At 37.8% G+C, this 18,066-nt stretch overlaps 1 protein-coding gene across 4 annotated transcripts; it reads right to left on the bottom strand.

The window, feature by feature from the left end:
* Positions 1 to 8,402: 8,402 nt before the first annotated feature.
* Positions 8,403 to 15,446, bottom strand: znf131 (zinc finger protein 131). Of its 4 annotated transcripts, none has more exons than XM_062417413.1 (9): positions 15,369 to 15,446; positions 14,152 to 14,288; positions 13,967 to 14,068; positions 12,528 to 12,672; positions 12,260 to 12,368; positions 11,866 to 12,057; positions 10,804 to 11,182; positions 10,538 to 10,668; positions 8,403 to 9,389 (listed from the first exon to the last, which is right to left on the bottom strand). In XM_062417413.1, the coding sequence occupies exons 2-9, from the start codon at positions 14,267 to 14,269 to the stop codon at positions 8,880 to 8,882; spliced, it is 1,686 nt and encodes a 561-aa protein (XP_062273397.1). In that variant the 5' UTR covers positions 14,270 to 14,288; positions 15,369 to 15,446; the 3' UTR covers positions 8,403 to 8,879. The 4 variants fall into 4 exon arrangements, with proteins under 4 accessions (XP_062273397.1, XP_062273398.1, XP_062273396.1 ...); XM_062417414.1 differs by having other exon boundaries at positions 15,357 to 15,445; XM_062417412.1 differs by lacking the exon at positions 15,369 to 15,446 and adding an exon at positions 15,135 to 15,240.
* Between the last annotated feature and the right edge of the window lie 2,620 nt (positions 15,447 to 18,066).

Here is an 18,066-nt window from a genome sequence, read left to right as displayed (position 1 = left end):
CCTGCAAGGGGACACCCAGGGTGTAGTGGACCTAGCTCATGGCTGGGAGCGGACTGCACAACAGGGAAAAAAACAAATAAATATTTGTTGCATATTTCTTCACAATAATCTCTGAACACTGTGGATTGTTCTTATAATACAATAATATTAGCATATTATTATGCAATAGCATAATTATTAACTTCGTCCCCCATCTAAAATATATACCATATACCTACTCTAAAATTAATTAAATGATATTTGAAATTTGATCAGTAGAATTATATGTACCTAACTGCAAGACAACAAGAAGAACAAGATATCATAAACTTCAAGCTTACTGTAATATTACATCTCTTTATTCTGGTGTAATCATATCAGATTAACAGCAGACTTTTATTAATTTACTAAGAATTAACAAATAATTACCTCTCATTTTTATATTGTCTAGAAACAGCTTTAGTATTAGCCACATACAGAGCACTGTAATCCACATGAAGTGGTATGAAAATGAAAAATAGCTACAAAAATGCATAATCATTATCCACTCATGTAGGTAATTAACTGTTAATGCAGAAAGTGAATAAAATTAATTGTCAGACTCTCAAAGACCCAATGTAAAAACATAAAGCACATTCATAAAAAACAAAAACTGAGACTTACCTTCAGATATATGAGCCATTTATAAAAGGGAAATCCTTTCCTTGTCATTATCCAAATTCCATAACTGTTCAGAAAAATCAGTCAATTAATAAATGTTTTCAAATGAGTGTCTTCCTTTTTTCAACCAAACAGGGTGGAACCTCCAGTCCACCGACCATAGCACATGCTGCATCCAGATGCAAAAATCTGCTGCAGCTCAGGACTGGTCTTGCCACAATGGACCATCAGGGGCAATTTGTCAAGTGAATCTTGAAGCAGTTGTAATCTGGTTCCATTTCAAGAATCAACAGTGGTTGAAGCCTAACTCGTCTAGCTGTTGAAGAAAAGGCGATGGGGCTGGAGATCCGATAAATCATGTGTTATCAGATTCATGCTCACTGTTGTCGCTTACTGAAGAGGTCTGTGCAGCTTTAATGGGCTCTTCTGAGTCTCCAAGGTATAAATAGACCACAGGTTGAGGAGGAGGAAAGAGGAGCTGGACGGGGGGTTGGAGGAAAGAGGTTGAACAGATGATAGTGTCAGGGTAAAGTGAGTGGGACAACCTGGAATAAAGCACAAGAGAGATACAAAAATTGTTAAATTTTTGTGCCCACTTTCTTTTTCTTTTGTTTACTTATTCTTGCATTTTTTTATGAACAGCTTAAGTAGTTTCTTACTTCCTGCACTAATTCAGCATTTGTTTTTTTTGTTTTTATGGAACAGGCATCTGTGCAAAAGCATGGAATACATACTTTACAGCCCTCCATGTGAGAGCGTTTGTATGCACATGTCCATACAAGTGTGCCTCAGTATCTGCATGTGAATCTCTTAATGTGCATTGTAATCCTTACTTAATTTAATGCTTGAGTCCTGCTCCAAGGGCAATGCAGGTTGAGGTTGCCATGACAGCCAGAATAAACAAATCAGAGATCCTCATCACGTTCTACCAAGAAGATAACAGCCTGAAAAAACAGCATGACTAATCTATTTCATTTCAAATGCAGAGTATGAGCAATGGCTAAGTGTGTGTGTGTTTGTGTGTGTTGTGTGTGTATGTGTGGTGTGTAGATGGGTATATAAGTTTGTAATTAGGTGATAACGGCATGCTACTCAAGGAACAGAGATCTAACAATGTCCCGTAACAGGGAAAGAAAGAAAGCATGAATCTGAAGTGAAAGTGAACCCTGATTTTACAGAAATACAAATGTCCTCTACTAACAATTCACATTAATAAAAGAAAGAAATTACAGTTACAATTACTCAAAATACATTTTACTGGCACCACATTTTACTTGCAAAAAAATAAAATGTGCTAAGGGTTTTAAGTTGTTTCAAATTTACACTGTAAATGCATCTAAATTGATCTAATCGAATCAAACCTCTGATCCAACTAACTGAATTTACATTAGATTAATTGATTCTCCATTATCAGAATGGAGAATCAGAATAATAACATGAACATGCACACTTGATACATTCCACCAGCTTAAATTAATTGTCCTACGATGAACCTGAAACCTGAACTGAATATACTATATTACATATCAATACTTTACCTGCCCTTCATCCTGCCTAGTACATAAACTACATACAAATGTTGCCACACTCATATGGAAAATACCAAAACCAACAAAGAATTTATCCAACTTAAGTCTGTGTAGCCTGATTGTTGATTCCTCTATCAATGAAACATACAGTTCAGTAAATGTGAATTGATCAGTTATTGAAAATAATTCCTAACAAATGTGGCTTTTACTTCTGTTTGAGTAACATGCTACACTACAAAACTACACTACCCAGCTGGAAATTATTTTTGCCTTTTTAGAAATTGAAACTTTATATTTTCTACCAATTTTTTCAGATTTACATCTTCAATAGTGACAAATGAGTTTATGTCATAGACAGACAATGGTATAGGGAAGTGGTAGTCATGAGAGACAGACTAAAACATTGCTAGGTCTTTCCACTGGATTAGAAACTATGAGAAAATCTTTTTTGCACAAATTTTTGCTGTGCAACAAAATGTAATATATTTTATAAATTGTCTTTTAGTTATGATGTTCACAAAAGAACATGTATTGCATGCAGTGCGTATGGCAGGGGTAGAAATTATCTCATTCATCTCTATTTTAAGATGAATGAATCTATGTTCAAGCTTTGCTAGCAAATCAAAGAAACTCAATTCAAAGCAGGCCTACAGTCTCTTAGCCTTCAAACACCTTCCTGTTAATTTCCATGAATATCTCAGCATTGATCTCAGGAAACCTAAAAGGACTTGCTGAGAGAGGAGAGGCCTCCGCTTTACAGCATAAAGCAACAAACCCTGTATACCCTTCTTTTATGTGTGTATATGAAAAGACTAAAGGACAACCATGCATGAATTAAACACATTTATAATGAGTGGAGAGCAAGAAAAACTCTGGGATAAGATAACCATTAGGACTTTACATTTCTGATAATCTGTCTAGCTACTGATATGTCAAACAGTTTATTTTGAACAGTCAGTGAGTTTAAGTAACTGACTTGATCTATTGATAACTACTTGAAGTGGAGAGTATCTCCTTAGAGGGCCTATAGATGAGTATAGTTACCCTGATTGCTTTGTGCTTTGCTTCCACTGAATAACAGCTCTACTTGGTTGCTTGGCGATGGACGCTCACTGACTGTGTTTGTTTGTCTTTTTTCAGGCTAAGGATTAGGCATTGACCGGCACTGATTGTCAAGAAAGATATCCCACATTGCCACGTTTGTTGTTATACAGTGTTGCATTGAGCCTGATAATATGCTTGTTAATTATATTTGCAGAATGTTATTGATTTTAACCTTTGTGTCTGTTTCATAGCTTCAAAACTTTAATATAGCCAAGAGTATATTGAAGTGATGTTCAAGAGCTGGGAGTTCTCATTACCGGGATAATGTTGCTGATTCTCATGTTGAAAAATACAACCATGTTGTGTAACACATCACCCTCAAAGCTGACAGAACAGGTGCAACCTAAAGCTGAATAACATGTCTCGATAGCACAGTATGGAGAGTGTCCTGACTCAAGCGTTCTGTTTTTTATTCCAACATGTATATATCAAAGACACATTAATTCAAGAAACACTGCTGCTTATCACTTTTGTGTATAGTAACGTGATGAGCATTTTTAATACTCCCTCAGTTGTTTCATTTTATGAAATATCAGATGAATAAATGCAATATTATACAATAGCCAAAGATGAAAATTATGAAAAATCTTGTATTATAGACAGAATAACTTCTCTGAGCACAAACTGAATAGTCCACTTTGTTGTTTAAATTTCAAATAACACACATGAGTAACACGCATGCATATGAATATACTGTTTATCTGAAATATGTATGAGTGTGCAAACAGTCAGCCCTTCATCAGCAAACAAGAATCTTGGCCAAGAATGCATCCTTACTCAACAGAAATCCAATCATTTGTTTGATCCCTTATACGAAGGAGGAGGGTCTGCCTGATGCACTCTCCTGCTGAACACACTGCTAGCATCAGCAGCCTCTTCACACACTCCAACAACAAAAGACACGAATGCCCATCCACAGCAGCTGTGGATCAAGAATTAGACACTCTTTCCATCTTGATGCCTGTTTGAGCATTTACTTAGACAAGGTAAGAGAAGAGAGGAGCTTCCTCTTACCCGCTTTGAAACATCTATCAGTAAAGGAGTCCCTCCTCTCTGCTTTGTCTTGCTTAACTGCCTCCCATCACATCCATTCCCTCATTCTGCCCGTGCTTGCATCCCATTCTCTCTTTTTCACTGCTGTTATGCATTCAGGCAACACACTTTCCCAAACGCACACACATTCACACTTTCTCAGACACACACATGCACAAGCACACTCGTGTAAATACGTACACTAAAGCACGCACAAGCTGACAGCGAGTTCTCTCCCCACAAAGCTCCAAAGTGTGTTATTTGAGACGCACGGTTGACTAGAATAAAGAACTCAGCAGTGAAAGAGCTGCAACAATGAAGACTGTGGGCCCTAGGAACAGAGAGGCAGGCCCCTGTGGAATCTATGGGGCAAATATTTCTCATTTCCAAAAAGACAGACTGACCTCTAAATCCCATCCCCCTGACCCACAAACATACAAAGCCCTGAAATAATTCAGACCTGCATTTGCAACATCAAGTGAAATTGATGATAAACATTCAATGCTGTTATCCAGAGAGCAGCACATCTACATGGGCAGCACATTGTGCTGCTCTTTCTGCACTAATTATATTGATATTTTGATTTACTTTTTTTCTTTGTATGCAGAAAGACTCATTGTCATTCATCAATGCTAACCCATTACAGCTGTGTCAAAAAGCAGACACTTTTATTCCCCAAGCCTGACAGTACATAAAAAGTACTGTATGGCCCGTAATACTTTTTGCAGAGAAAGAGGGACACGGAGAGCTTTAGATGTCTCTGTGGCCTTATCAAAGTTACCATGACAGTGTTGACAGGGAGCACAATAACATAACAATACAATAGATATCTATGTATGGTTGCTCAAATCAGAATCCATTTGGTCAATTATTTCTTCCTGCTTTAAAGAGCCATCCAAGTTTTGCATGTTCAGCACTTTAAAGAGGGTTTTCATCAAAGAAAGAACAAATGGAGCACAATGTTTCATCAGCTCTGACTGATTTACCATCAAAAGAATGAAAATCAAGAGCAAATTTAATTCAGGCAGAAGTAAACAGTCGCTGAAAAATATGGAAATATATTCAGCTTCCAATTCAGGCCTATTGAGATAGGTAGATTACTTTCATGAGGTAAATTATTGATTATCTGCTTATTTTTTTCAGGTAGGGGGTGGGAACTTCTTAAAATATGCCAAAAAACATACCATGTCATGTAGTTAAAGACACAACATGTGTCATCCTGGTGGCTCAGTTTAACAAGAAATGTAATGCTGGGTCATTTTGTGTATAAATTTGACTGAGTCAAATGACTCCCTTATCTCTCTTTCAGCAAACACAAAAAATATAAGATGCAAATAAATCAAAGTCAATAAAGTGTGTAACCTATGATGACTAAACTATTTCTGGCTGTTTCCTTTCCTCTCTTAGTAGCCCAAAACAAGTTTTTTTTTTTTTTTGGAATGATTCAACAAATACATTGCTTTTCTCTGACACAAACACTTTATAGTTTTTATCGGTGTAAGTCTTCTCTTAGTATGTGTTAATCAAACTATTGTACTCCTAAAATTGCAGTAGTAATCTATTGCTCCCAGCTTATATAAATATTCATGAAATGCTTTCCAGTCAGTCAAATTGTCCTGGTTATGATGGACGATATACAGACAGTTAAAGTGTGCAACAGGTGTTGGAGCCTAACTATTTCCATTGGTTTCTTGGCATTATCTAGCCTGTCTGCTCAAAACAGAAGGTTAATCAGTAAATCATGGTGGATCCCTGTGAGAGTTGATGAAGAGTGCGTGCGTGCGTGCGTTACGTGCGTGTATGCGTGTGTGTGTGTGTGTGTGTGTGTGTGTGTGTGCGTAACTGCCAGGTGAGGCACTGATCCCTCTCGGGAGTGATGCATTGTGTTAAAACGTCCACCATCATTACGATATGAGGCTACAAAACAAGAAAATAGCCATTGACATTGTAAAAAGAAGCAATTATGAGCCACATGCTCGAGCTCCATACCACCTTAATACTTAAGAGGTGCTGCTCGCCAACCAGGATAATATCTGCGATGTGTTATACTCAATACATTTATTCTCGCAAACATGCAACCTTTCCAAACACAAATAAACTTTCGAGTAATTAAATCATGGGGTGCATCACGAAACTGATTTGTCCATATGCGTTCAGTTAACACTCTACGCAGCAGGCCATTCGCTATTTGCCATCGTATTTTTTTATCATAATCCTATCAGCGCTGAAGGAGATTACTTAAACTTGCTTTGATAAATACCTTCATGGAGCCGTGGCGACGAGCTTTGCCGATTTCTCTATGAAAATCATCTTCTGTGCTGCCGGGTGACATTGAGCGCACAGGTTCTGCTGCAGCTGCTCCCCGGAGCTGGCTCTGTCGAGAAGGAAATCCGCTTGACTGGCAGGTGAAACGACCAATCAGCGGCGGTCTGAGGAGTGCACTGTGCTGCTTTTATCCAATCAGAAACAAGAATTGCAACAGGCCGCAGGATCTGTCGGGTTCAGGACCACAGGAGCTGTCCAGTGTGTAAGACTCTCCTGGTAACTTAACCTGTGTCTGTCACCATGGCCGCGGGTCAGGCTATTAGCACGCTATGGGGTCAAGGTAGGGTCAGAGGACCAGCAGTGACCAAGTGTCCAAAAAGTGCCCTGAAGTGATGAAAAGCCTACTTCGACCAAACTATTTAAGAATACATAGGGATGATCGCTTGTTGATGGATTTAATCTAACCGGATTTGCAGGTACTTTAATGTGCTGCAGCTGAGCAGCTAATTTGCTAACTATGCCTGCAATGGACACGCCCACTTGTGCCCTGTGCAACTGTGCAATACAGAAAATATTGATATCAAATAGGCACCCAGTATAGGCGTACAGTATATCCAATATTAAAATGACTTAGATTAGGTGCAAATACTTAATTGAGACATCCCTACTGTAGATAATTGTCAGGGGGTAAAAAATCAAGCTGAAATTAAATCACAGCAGTTGTGATGCAACTCTTGTTATCTGATAAACAAGTGAATGTATAAAGAAAACAGTATCGGGTGTAAAGACGTTGATGCTGGTTACAGTATATACTGTGAGACATACATGAACATGAAGTACAAGTACAAAAAGTCAGAAGTGCCCTGAAGTGATGAAAAGCTTACTTCGACCAAACTATTTAAGAATATATAGGGATGATCACTTGATGGATTTATAGGGGTCAAAACTTCATCAAATCCAGTTCATAAGAGTTCATTCTTATTTATATTCTGAACAATCAGATCTTGGAGACGCCAAGTTAAAAAGATACACACGCATTTACTTTATGCTTGCAGCTGTACCCTTTGCACAGGTCTGTGATGTACAGAAATGAATAAATGTACACACAAGTATAATGGAGACCGTGAGTTGAGATGATCATCCACTACCTCCAAGGTCAAGACTGAAGAAGTGAAGTCCTAAAAGGGCTCAGAATGATGAAGTTTGCCCATATATGCTAAATTATCACCAAATCCTGACAAAGTACCTCTCCAACCCCTGCACTTGGTAGGATACAGTTGTAGACAGCTAGGAAAGGGACAGCTGGCGATAAATCTCCCCAACAAACAAGTGTGCAACTGGAGAAGAGATTTGCTCCACTGTTGCAGAAGCCTGGATCTCCATCTCGACCTGGATGATACAAGAGGTTATCCTGAAGTAGCAATCCAAATGCCTATGTATTCTGTAAAATTAAACTCTGTAAACTTCTTATGTATCACAGATCTTTCTTTCAGGTTTTTAGATGAAAACTTTTTGCCATCTCTCTATTAAGATTCTTATGTGACATCTTTTTGTGATTCTTCACAAGCTTTATCTACCACAGATGATAGCCTTTTGGACAGGTGGCAAACATCTTCAACTACTTGTTTTAAAATCCCTAGTTCATGAGCATGAAGGTCCACATTACAAGCATCATTTTGTTTGAGGAAAACAAACTAAATGTGTAAATAAATAAATAAACAATTTTAAAAAGTCATTGAATTTCTTTATATCACAACCAAAATGATTTTAAGATCATCAAAGTGGATGGATGCAAGACCGACTCTGGAAACAAAGTTTATTCCATATATTTTTTCTAAAAAAAAACAACACACCAAATCTCCATATGAAAAATAAGCTTGCACAAAACTGTAGCATTAGCACTGAGGGAAATCAGCACAATTCATCAGCTGATACACAAGTTACAACATGAACATGTCATTCTTTCATTCAAATTGTCTTGGCAAGTGACCCAAATTAAAAAGATCATAGAACAAAAAAACAAATATGAAATTGGATTGAAGCACTGAAGAGTCATCTGAAATGTGTGATATGATGGCAAAGAGCTTTAAAATAAATAAGCATCATTAGCAAAAAATATATATCTCTGTCCATATCTCAGAGTTCATAGAGGGAGGCTGGTGGGACCAAAGTTATTCAATGTGATGGCAGACAGCAGGATTTGAGGCGACATGCTATGTCCCACATGCAGGTGTCTGTAATAAAAACAAGTTGTCAGCTACAGGACACTGCAGCCATTCTGAAGTTGTCCTGTGGGTCATTTTCATATTTTCATACAGTTACTGTTTGTTCTGCTTCCTCGACGTTCACCGTCTCACCCTCCACCTCTACCTCCACCTGAGAGTTCACCACCTGCTGCCCGTCAACTTCAGTTGTTGTAACGTGCACCACTTGAATCTGCAAGCCGGCCTGCTTTAACCTCTCCACATCCTCCTCACACATCTCAGCCACCCCTCCGTCCTCCACCACAACCGTTGTGGTTTCTCCCATCTCCATGACATCTACAGGTTCCACTGTGACATGTTCCACCTGGATTCCATCGTCCAACAGCACCGTTTCTGTTCCCTCTATGTTCTGTGTTGCTATGGTGAGGGCCGCGGTGGCAGCAGAGTCGGTGATGACCAGCTCTTCGATGGAATGAACATCTTTGAGATGGGCCTTCAGGTCTTTGGTGTGGGTGAACCACAAGTCACACATGGTGCAGTGATTGGGCTTGACCCCTGTGTGGCTCACTAGGTGGTCTTTGAACTGGTCCCAGCTGTTGAATACACTGCTGCAGACCTGATGGACGAGAAAACAGTTGGCAATGGGTGCAGAGGAAAGAAAGGACAGGCAGCAGTTTTACTTTTGGGTAACCTAAGTAGATTCTAGGAAGTGAAGATTAATTGTGAGGGCTATAACCCAGTGAAAAATGCTGATCCCAATATCCTGTAGTGCTATCATTTGTTTTGTCACTCCAGCAGCCAAAACCTCCAAAAAGTTCAATTTACTAATGTATGACAAAGAAAAGCAACAAATTCTCACATCAATCATCAGGCATTTTATTAACTTGCAAAATGACTTCAATAATAAATGACCAAAGTAGCTGCAGATTAATTTTCTGTCTATCATATTATTAATTTAATAACTAATCTTGCAGCAACTTGCAGCTTTACTTCATTCCTTTATTTACTTGTACCCACTGCACTTGGTAGACAATAATACAGGAGACCATTAATGGAAAGTTCTTGTGCAGGCTATAATTTCTCAACATAGCTATAGTTATTACCTGTCCCACCTTGCCTATAGTGGATCAAGTGTACTACTTTTAATTTAGTCCAACTTAAAATCACTGGGTCATCCTTTTTCAGTCAAACATAATGTCAACATGCCTTTTTTATTAGAATTGCACAATCAAGGATCACCCCAGCATCTAACCATATTTGCAGGTACTTTAATGTGCTGCAGCTGAGCAGCTAATTTGCTAACTATGCCTGCAATGGACAAGCCTACTTTTGCCCTGTGCAACTGTGTAATATAGAAAAGTATTAATATCAAATAGGCACCAAGTATAGGCGTATATCCAATATTAAAATGACTCAGATTAGGTGTAAATACTTAATTGAGACATCCCTTCTATAGATAATTGTCAGATAACTCTTGTTATCTGATAAACAAGTGAATGTATTTTTTTAAAAACAGTATCAGGTGTAAAGACTTTGATGCTGGTTACAGTATATACTGTGAGACATACATGTACATGAAGTATTAGTACGTTTTTCAATACATTAGTCTGCATACTGAAAAAGGCACAGATCAAAAATGTCTATGAATTGTGTTTTAATGCATTAGATGAGTATGACACATTAACATTGTGAAAAATTAACTGAAATGTGGTCTCCTCATTGGCGGGGGAGTGCTTAATAGCTTTGTTTCTGGAAACACTGTACCTGGCATTCATAGAGCTTTTTGCGTCCTTTCTTGGCTCCTGCCCCATTCTGACAGGCTGCCATATGGCACTTCAATGTGCTGTTTCTTGCGAAACGCTCATGGCAATCTGGACACTCATAAGGCTTTTCCCCTACAGTGAAAAAAGACAGGCATGTATGTCTGTGCTAGATTTGTAAAAATAGGTCAATGATACATGATTAGAAATGTACTACGTTGAGTTGCATCAACAAACCTAACACAAACAGCTTTATTTTTTCATTCTTACCAGTGTGCTTCCGCAGGTGCTCTTTAAAGTGGCCAAAGTGGTCAAAGTGCTTCTTACAGTATTCACAAACATGCACCTTCTTTTGAGGTTTCTGGTTTCGAGACAGCTCCTCAGCATCATAATGAAACGTGCTGATATGCTGCTTCAAGGCACCCTCCCGCGTGTAGGCTTTGCCACAGTGGTTGCACACATGGGGCTTTTCCAGCATTCCCAGGTGTGTTTTCAAGTGCTGTTTGAGGTGGTAGTACAACTTGAAGCTGCGGTCACACTTGCTGCAGCGGAATACATTGTCCACTTGGGAAATTTGGACCTCTACGACTTCCACATTCTCAAGCACTTTGGAGGCAGTCACTGTTTCTTCCTGATACACGACCTCCTGCTGAGGACAAACACAGACATAGCAACATTTAGGGTTAATCCTTTTTAATTTTTAGTCTTATATGTCTACAGTTTGCCAATTAAATTAACTGATGATTAACTTTAAACACACATAATGATTTCAATGTTCTTACTTTGTAAACAAGTCAATTATGATGTTTATTTTATGACATCCGAAGGTTCATTTGGAAACACTAATTACTGAATGCATTGTCACATTTCTTCATTACTGGCTTAAGTTAATCATTTTTGTCATGTTATTAAATGATTATTCCATTGCCTAATCCTATAATTAATATAATACCACAGTACTAAAAGCTAAAGCATATATTTAGCTGCAATTTTCTGTAACATCTGCCTTCATTCATATTATTTAGATGAGACTATGAATATGTCCTTAAAAACAAACATTGACAACATCAATGACAATATGAGGAAGAGATACAGCACACTAATATCAAATCCATATCAACATTTACCTGACTTGCAAAACTGAAAACTGATAATTCTGTGGTTAATCAGTAATGTGTGCAGAACTGTGCTGTATACCGCAGTCATTGCTAACAGTGAGAAGCAGTGTGACACATTTGAATGGGTCCAACCTGTGTTGAGTATAGCTGCTTGTTGTTCGAAAATGGTATAAATACAATAATGTGGAAGAGAATGAAACTTAAGACAATATACCTCTTCTATTCCTCCCTTCTTGATGACATGTAGCGCAGGTTCCCCTTGCTGATACTTGCTGGTTATGTCAGCAAGCAGAGCCAAAGCAGAGTCATCTGATGCAGCCTGGGCATTCTTTGCTGCATCAACCACCTCCTCCAGACCTGACTCCTCCACTTCGATGGCACCTTCCCCTATCACCTCAATCTCCACCTGGACAACAGTGAACATATTCAGTGCTGATACTTAAACTTGTGGAATAAGTAAGGGTCACTTGAGTTTAGTTCATACATTAGATGGCTATAATACTAAGGATAGATGGTGGTGAAGTGGTGGGGAAAATGCAGCAAGTCACTACCGTCTGCTTTTCAAGGAACTACCTCTGTATCACTGTGACAACCATGAACATACTAACCTGTTCCCCATCCACTGAAGGTAAGGTTTCTGTAATCACATTAGATGTCTCAGCAATCTTCCTCTTTTTACCTTTGTTCTTCGTTGCCAGTGAGGGATTCTCATTTATCCTGCAAGACAATATGCAGTTTATACTTAATAATCCTCAACCGATTCATTTCCAGCTCATAAAACACAGATAACATTAACATATGACTTCAATTAAACTCAGATAGTGAAACAATTTAGCTTTTTTGAGCAGTGATGCAGTGACAGATTTAAAGTCTCACTTATTGTTGAGTGCCTTGATGGCTTCCTGCATCTGGAGGTATTCAGCAGCCTTCCAAACATCGTACGCCTCTTCTTCTCCAGCTATAGCTAGTGTAGCTGTGTATGTGAACTCCATCAACTGGCGAAAGGCCATGTTACTCACTCCTGTCAGAGTATGAAAAAGAAGCAGTGGTGAGTAAAAATTGTTCTATGCAATGTTAATAGAGGCAGAAAAATATGTCACAAACTGAAGATTTTTAGCAGTTGATGTTGAGAAAATAAAGTCAATTTAGTTTATAGTGTCTTACTTCTAGCTTTCATCCATTTTATATTTTTGACCACTGATATTTATTATAAGTGTATTGTTATTCTATTGTATTTTACTCTATTGGCAGAAAAGTGACGCACATCATTAGTATTAACCCAGGTGCTCATCAATTAGCCAATGATCTTTCAAGTCCTCTCAATGAAAGATTGAGACAGCTCTTGTTTGTATATTACAGTGTGAAAATGCTGCCCATAATATCCCTGATGAAGGTCTGAGGGACTGAAACATTGCAACTCAATAAAACTATTTTTCAATTATAGTAATATTTTACTTTATTTGCTGGGATCTGGGAAAACGTCTTTTAAACAGGTAGGGCAAGCAACACAGGCGTTCAGAAAATCATACATGTCGTAAATTAATTTCCATTTAAACTTAAAACTGCTGGTTTGGAATTGCAAACTGTACTGAAAGAAGGGTTGTGCAATATATATGTTCTATGATATCCTAATTGTTGTTTCAACGGTGTGCTAGCTGACGTTATTGAGTATGTCTCTCACTCTACAAAAAACAATCCAAAACAGCGTTGAGCGCCCATGCGTACACTGCCGCTCACCAAAGGCATCAATGTTGTAGATCAGTTGTGGAGATTACTATGCATGCGCATTGTTCACCACACTGCAAGTTAGCGTAGCTGCATAAACATGCATGGCTGAACTAAGTTAAAAATGGTTGAATGGACCAATTATTTATTCATTGTATTATGATGTGCTATATCGGGATATGTATTGTTATCAGGATAGGAAATGATCTATATAAGGATATGAAACTTTGGTCATATTGCCCAGCCCTGAGTGAAAGTTCATAAAATGTCTGTTAGAATAATTTATGGCTTTGAACAAGTGAATTTGTGCACAACTATGGTTATTACGGCAGGTCAGAACTGATTAATTGGACATTAACAACAGACATTTAGAGCAATAACTTTAACATCACCATTGTTTTCACTTCCAAATACATGTTTTTAATAATAATAGTAGTAACTTTGTTTGTATTGCACGTCTGAAAACATAAGTTATAAAGTGCTTTACACATGAGTGAAGCACTTTGCTTCACATTAGTTATAAAGTGCTGTATTCACTGTACGCACCTATCTGATTGATCTTGTTTTCAGAATTTCAAAACACAGAATACCTTCGATCTCCACCAGTGGCTCTTGGGTAAAATCCTGGAAGAACTTGTGGAAAAACTGACTGCATGCTGCCAACACTGCTTTATGGGCTCTGAACTGGTGTCCTGTTAGAGAAAAGAGACACCGAAACAGTTAAGCAACTCCACTAAGATGACATATAAATGGCCTCCATAGTACGTCTACTTACCATCCACAATCAAGGTAATGTCGGTGAACTGGTCCAACTGTCGTTGTTCGTTAAGTTTGTCCATCATGACTTTATAATGGGCTGGAAACTCACTGCCTCCATCCACCTCAGCCGCCATTATTTACCCAATCTTTTTTCTACAATGAACAGATGCAATTCACAATATTAGTGAAAAGTTATTACCTATACAAAATCTGGTTGCAGTTTTCTTCCCCAATGTTTTGCATTTTTAGACACAAAGACACCCTGAAGAAGGCTTTGTGCTGAAACGCGTAAGCATTTTTCTATTGTGACGTGAGCCGAATAAACAAGTACAATTGTAGTGTTTTGTCCTCCTTGTCATATTTTACTAACACGCCCAAATAAACACAGTATTGAGAATAGGTATTTCATTTTGCAACACAGCACAAAAAAGGGTTTTATTCTCAAAACTCAAATCAAAAATGAAAAATAATTTCTGAACGGTGTCAAGAAATTAAACAATCTACATTCAATGTAGTGTATCAAATCACATACTGACACCTGCAGTAATTCAGGTGTCACACAAAACTTGTAGTAAATTACAAGCAAAATGCACCAAGTTCTGCTAGTATAATTACATCTACGCAATAATTATAAACCATGATTACACTAAGACTTAATTACTCCCTTATAAATTGACTGATTATATATATATATATAAAATAAAAAAAGCTGTAACATGCTTTTCTGGGTAAGAAGGCTGGACAAAACAAGGAAATCAAGGCCCAGGAGAAACTCTTTACTGCTATAGACACTTACGCTTGTCAGAGTTTCCTATATACAGTCGAAAAATACAAACTAAGATCCTGCTAAATCTGACGACCCGACACATATAGCTGCAGTTTTCTACTCTGCTACGTTAGCTTAGCGTTACCTAGCAAGCACGCAATCCCATACAGAAGAACTAAATGAGCCATTCACACCCCTGAGAAAGATAATGTTTTAAACAAGACCCGACTTACCAGGACAAATAAAGCCTATTTAATCGTTCTCATAGTGTAACACGGTCGAAATAAACACACTAAGACCCCAAAGTGTTGCAGGTAACGGGCCTCCTAGCATGCTCGCCATTTCGCGTTTGACAATCAACATTACGTCATCAAACCGCGCATTAAAATACACTTTTCCCAGACAGATTGCCCGATAAAAACCGCCGTGGGTCAAAATATGCGCTAAAAACCCACCGGTAAGCATACCTCAAGTCCGGTTACGCTGCTCAATAAAGTTGTTTTGCGATAATATTTCCCTCGACGCATGTACTACTGTTCTGGCTCTCGTAGCTCCAAAAAGGGCGGTCTGACGCCTGGGCCTCGGATTCCCAGAAGTCTTTGCGAACTCAAGGACGCCGGGGAGCGTTGCTTAGTGACAACGTCTGCTGGAGTATGAATAAAATAAACTATTTAAAAATAATAATTAATAAATGAATCATGTATTTAATTCAATTATCATCGGAAAGTGTCATAAAAAATATTTAAATGTAATAAGCAATGTAACTATATAAAATACTTCATCAAAATAATGTTACTTATCACATTTGATTAATTTTTGATTATGTTTCCAGCTGTTAGGGTAAGTGTATCCATTAAGCCCAGCTAAATCTAAGTTCAGGTGTTATTAATGGATACTGACATGGTTTATAAAGGAGATCATTTCTTATAAAGCAAGATTGATCTCTCATTTGAAAATGTAGGCTATTGATTTTGTGTAGATTATGGAATATAAAATAAAGATATTTTATGAAAAAGTCAAAAGTCGACATTTTCATAAGGATCTTTACGTAAGCTTCACGTAATTTAATTACATATTTTTTTCTCAGTAACAGTCACATTTATTTTGTAATTAAATTGCGTAAAGCTGTTACATGTAAATAGTTACTGCCCAACACTAAGAATAAGATAAACTATTATGAAAATGAATCATGTATTTCATTTGAACGTGCATTCAATTATCATTGAAAACTGACAACAACAATGGCATGGCCTGATTAACTGTTTGGGGGACCCTGTTGACTCCAAGTTCCTGTCAAAAACAGAACTATGAACGGTTTCATTATATATTGAGACCATAATGGCTTAGCTACTGATTGCAGACCCCAGGTCTGTCTGCCAAAGGCATCACTAGAGATTCTTCATAGTTTATATATTTGCACAGGTCTAATATAAATATAAATACTGTCCATCTGCTTACAACAGCCACAGATGAAGGTATCGAAATCAAGAAGTCAAGGAAAGCTATCTCCTTTCTCTTACATAAGTTGCAGGTCCTTAATCTTAATGACTTCATAGGTTATTTGGTTTGGCCTAGTGTGAATTTATTTTATCATTTACAATCTTTTGAAACTGGCTGATGTGCATGGTTATAGCCTGTGCAGGTCAGTGTGCCCTGATAAAAGTGCATTTGCACCTTGCCAGACACTGTAAATGAGTGACTCATTTACAGTGAGTGATAAAATAAAATAGATCTGACAGGACACTCTTTATCAAATGTCATGCTGTGCAATATCAACAGACGCTACATCTCACTGCACTGATTAGCTGGTGTTTATAGACTTTGGTACCTATACATACAGTTTGTACACTGATATGGGCTCCCTTCATGCTGCAATGTTGCTGGTATATTCCAGGACCAAGAAGCACCCCAAGGAGTGAAATCATGCCTTCAAGTGAGCCAACTTTGCTAAAGTAGTGAATGGGTTGAGTTTTCCTGACCAAACTCCTGGAATCAGGATTACCTGCAACTGTTCCTATCATCTTCAGTAAATGATGTAGAAATGCAGAGGGGGTGGACACAATGCAGGAACACCTTCAACATTGGCAAATCCAACCCAACAACATCGACAAATGCAGCCTAGAAATCACAGTGGAGATAAACAAACACCTCTCTAACGTATTTACAACAACATGCTGCAAATACTATAATTTTCCTAGGCTTATTGTCAGTGGTGGAAAGTAACTAAGTGCATTTACTCAAGTACTGGATTTATGCGCACCTTTGACGTACCTGTACTTTACTATTTCCATTTGATATTATTACATACTTCCACTCCACTACATTTCAGGGGGAAATATTGTACCATCTACTCCGCTATATTCAGCTTTAGTCACTTTTCAGATGGACATTTTTCATTAAATAACATATTTTAATAGTCTGTCATTTGAATTGTTGCATGTGAGAAAGGTGCTATTATATAAAGTCTACACTTGTGTATAATATAGTATGATACAATAAAATTGGCTACACATCAATAAACTACAATATTAAAATACTCTCTTGTGTATTTGTTAGTGATAGAAACAAACAATATAATGTGCTATAATAATATAACAAAGTGCATAACAAGTACTTTTACTTATGATACATTAAGAACATTTTCTGATAATATTCTACTGGCCATATTCCTTGGTATAACTGCTGCATGTGGTCGGTTACATTTGCATTTCTTTGTTCAACCACAAAGTCAGCATTTTTAAAACTGTACTGGCCTTTGACCTAAGTTATCGCATAAAAGCTCATTCACTGATCTGAACTGCATGACCTATTTTTGCAGACAGACAAGCTCACCTGGTTGACTGGAATTTGAGGTTGTTTACTGCTTTTTTATACTCGAGCTGTTGAAGCTGTACAGATTACTGTTGTCTTTAATGCTAAATAATTAACTTTAACCTTCTGTGTATATTCAACTGAACTAAATTAAAATTGTATTAATGGATAGCCCCTTGAAATGAACCATCTCGTTTTCAAGGGGGTCCAACTGCAGTACACTTTCTTAGAAAAACCTACATTACGCCACAACTGAATGAGCTCAGTCCAGCCTGTGTGGACCTCCCAGAAATATGCTGGACACCGACCAGAGACCCACCCTTCGTTTTTTTTTTCACTCCCCCTCTCTTCAAA

Source organism: Scomber scombrus, chromosome 4 (genome assembly GCF_963691925.1).
Source record: "Scomber scombrus chromosome 4, fScoSco1.1, whole genome shotgun sequence".
NCBI lineage: Eukaryota > Metazoa > Chordata > Actinopteri > Scombriformes > Scombridae > Scomber > Scomber scombrus.
The sequence above is the reverse complement of the archived record's forward strand: the minus strand, read 5'-3'. Positions and strand labels throughout refer to the sequence as shown.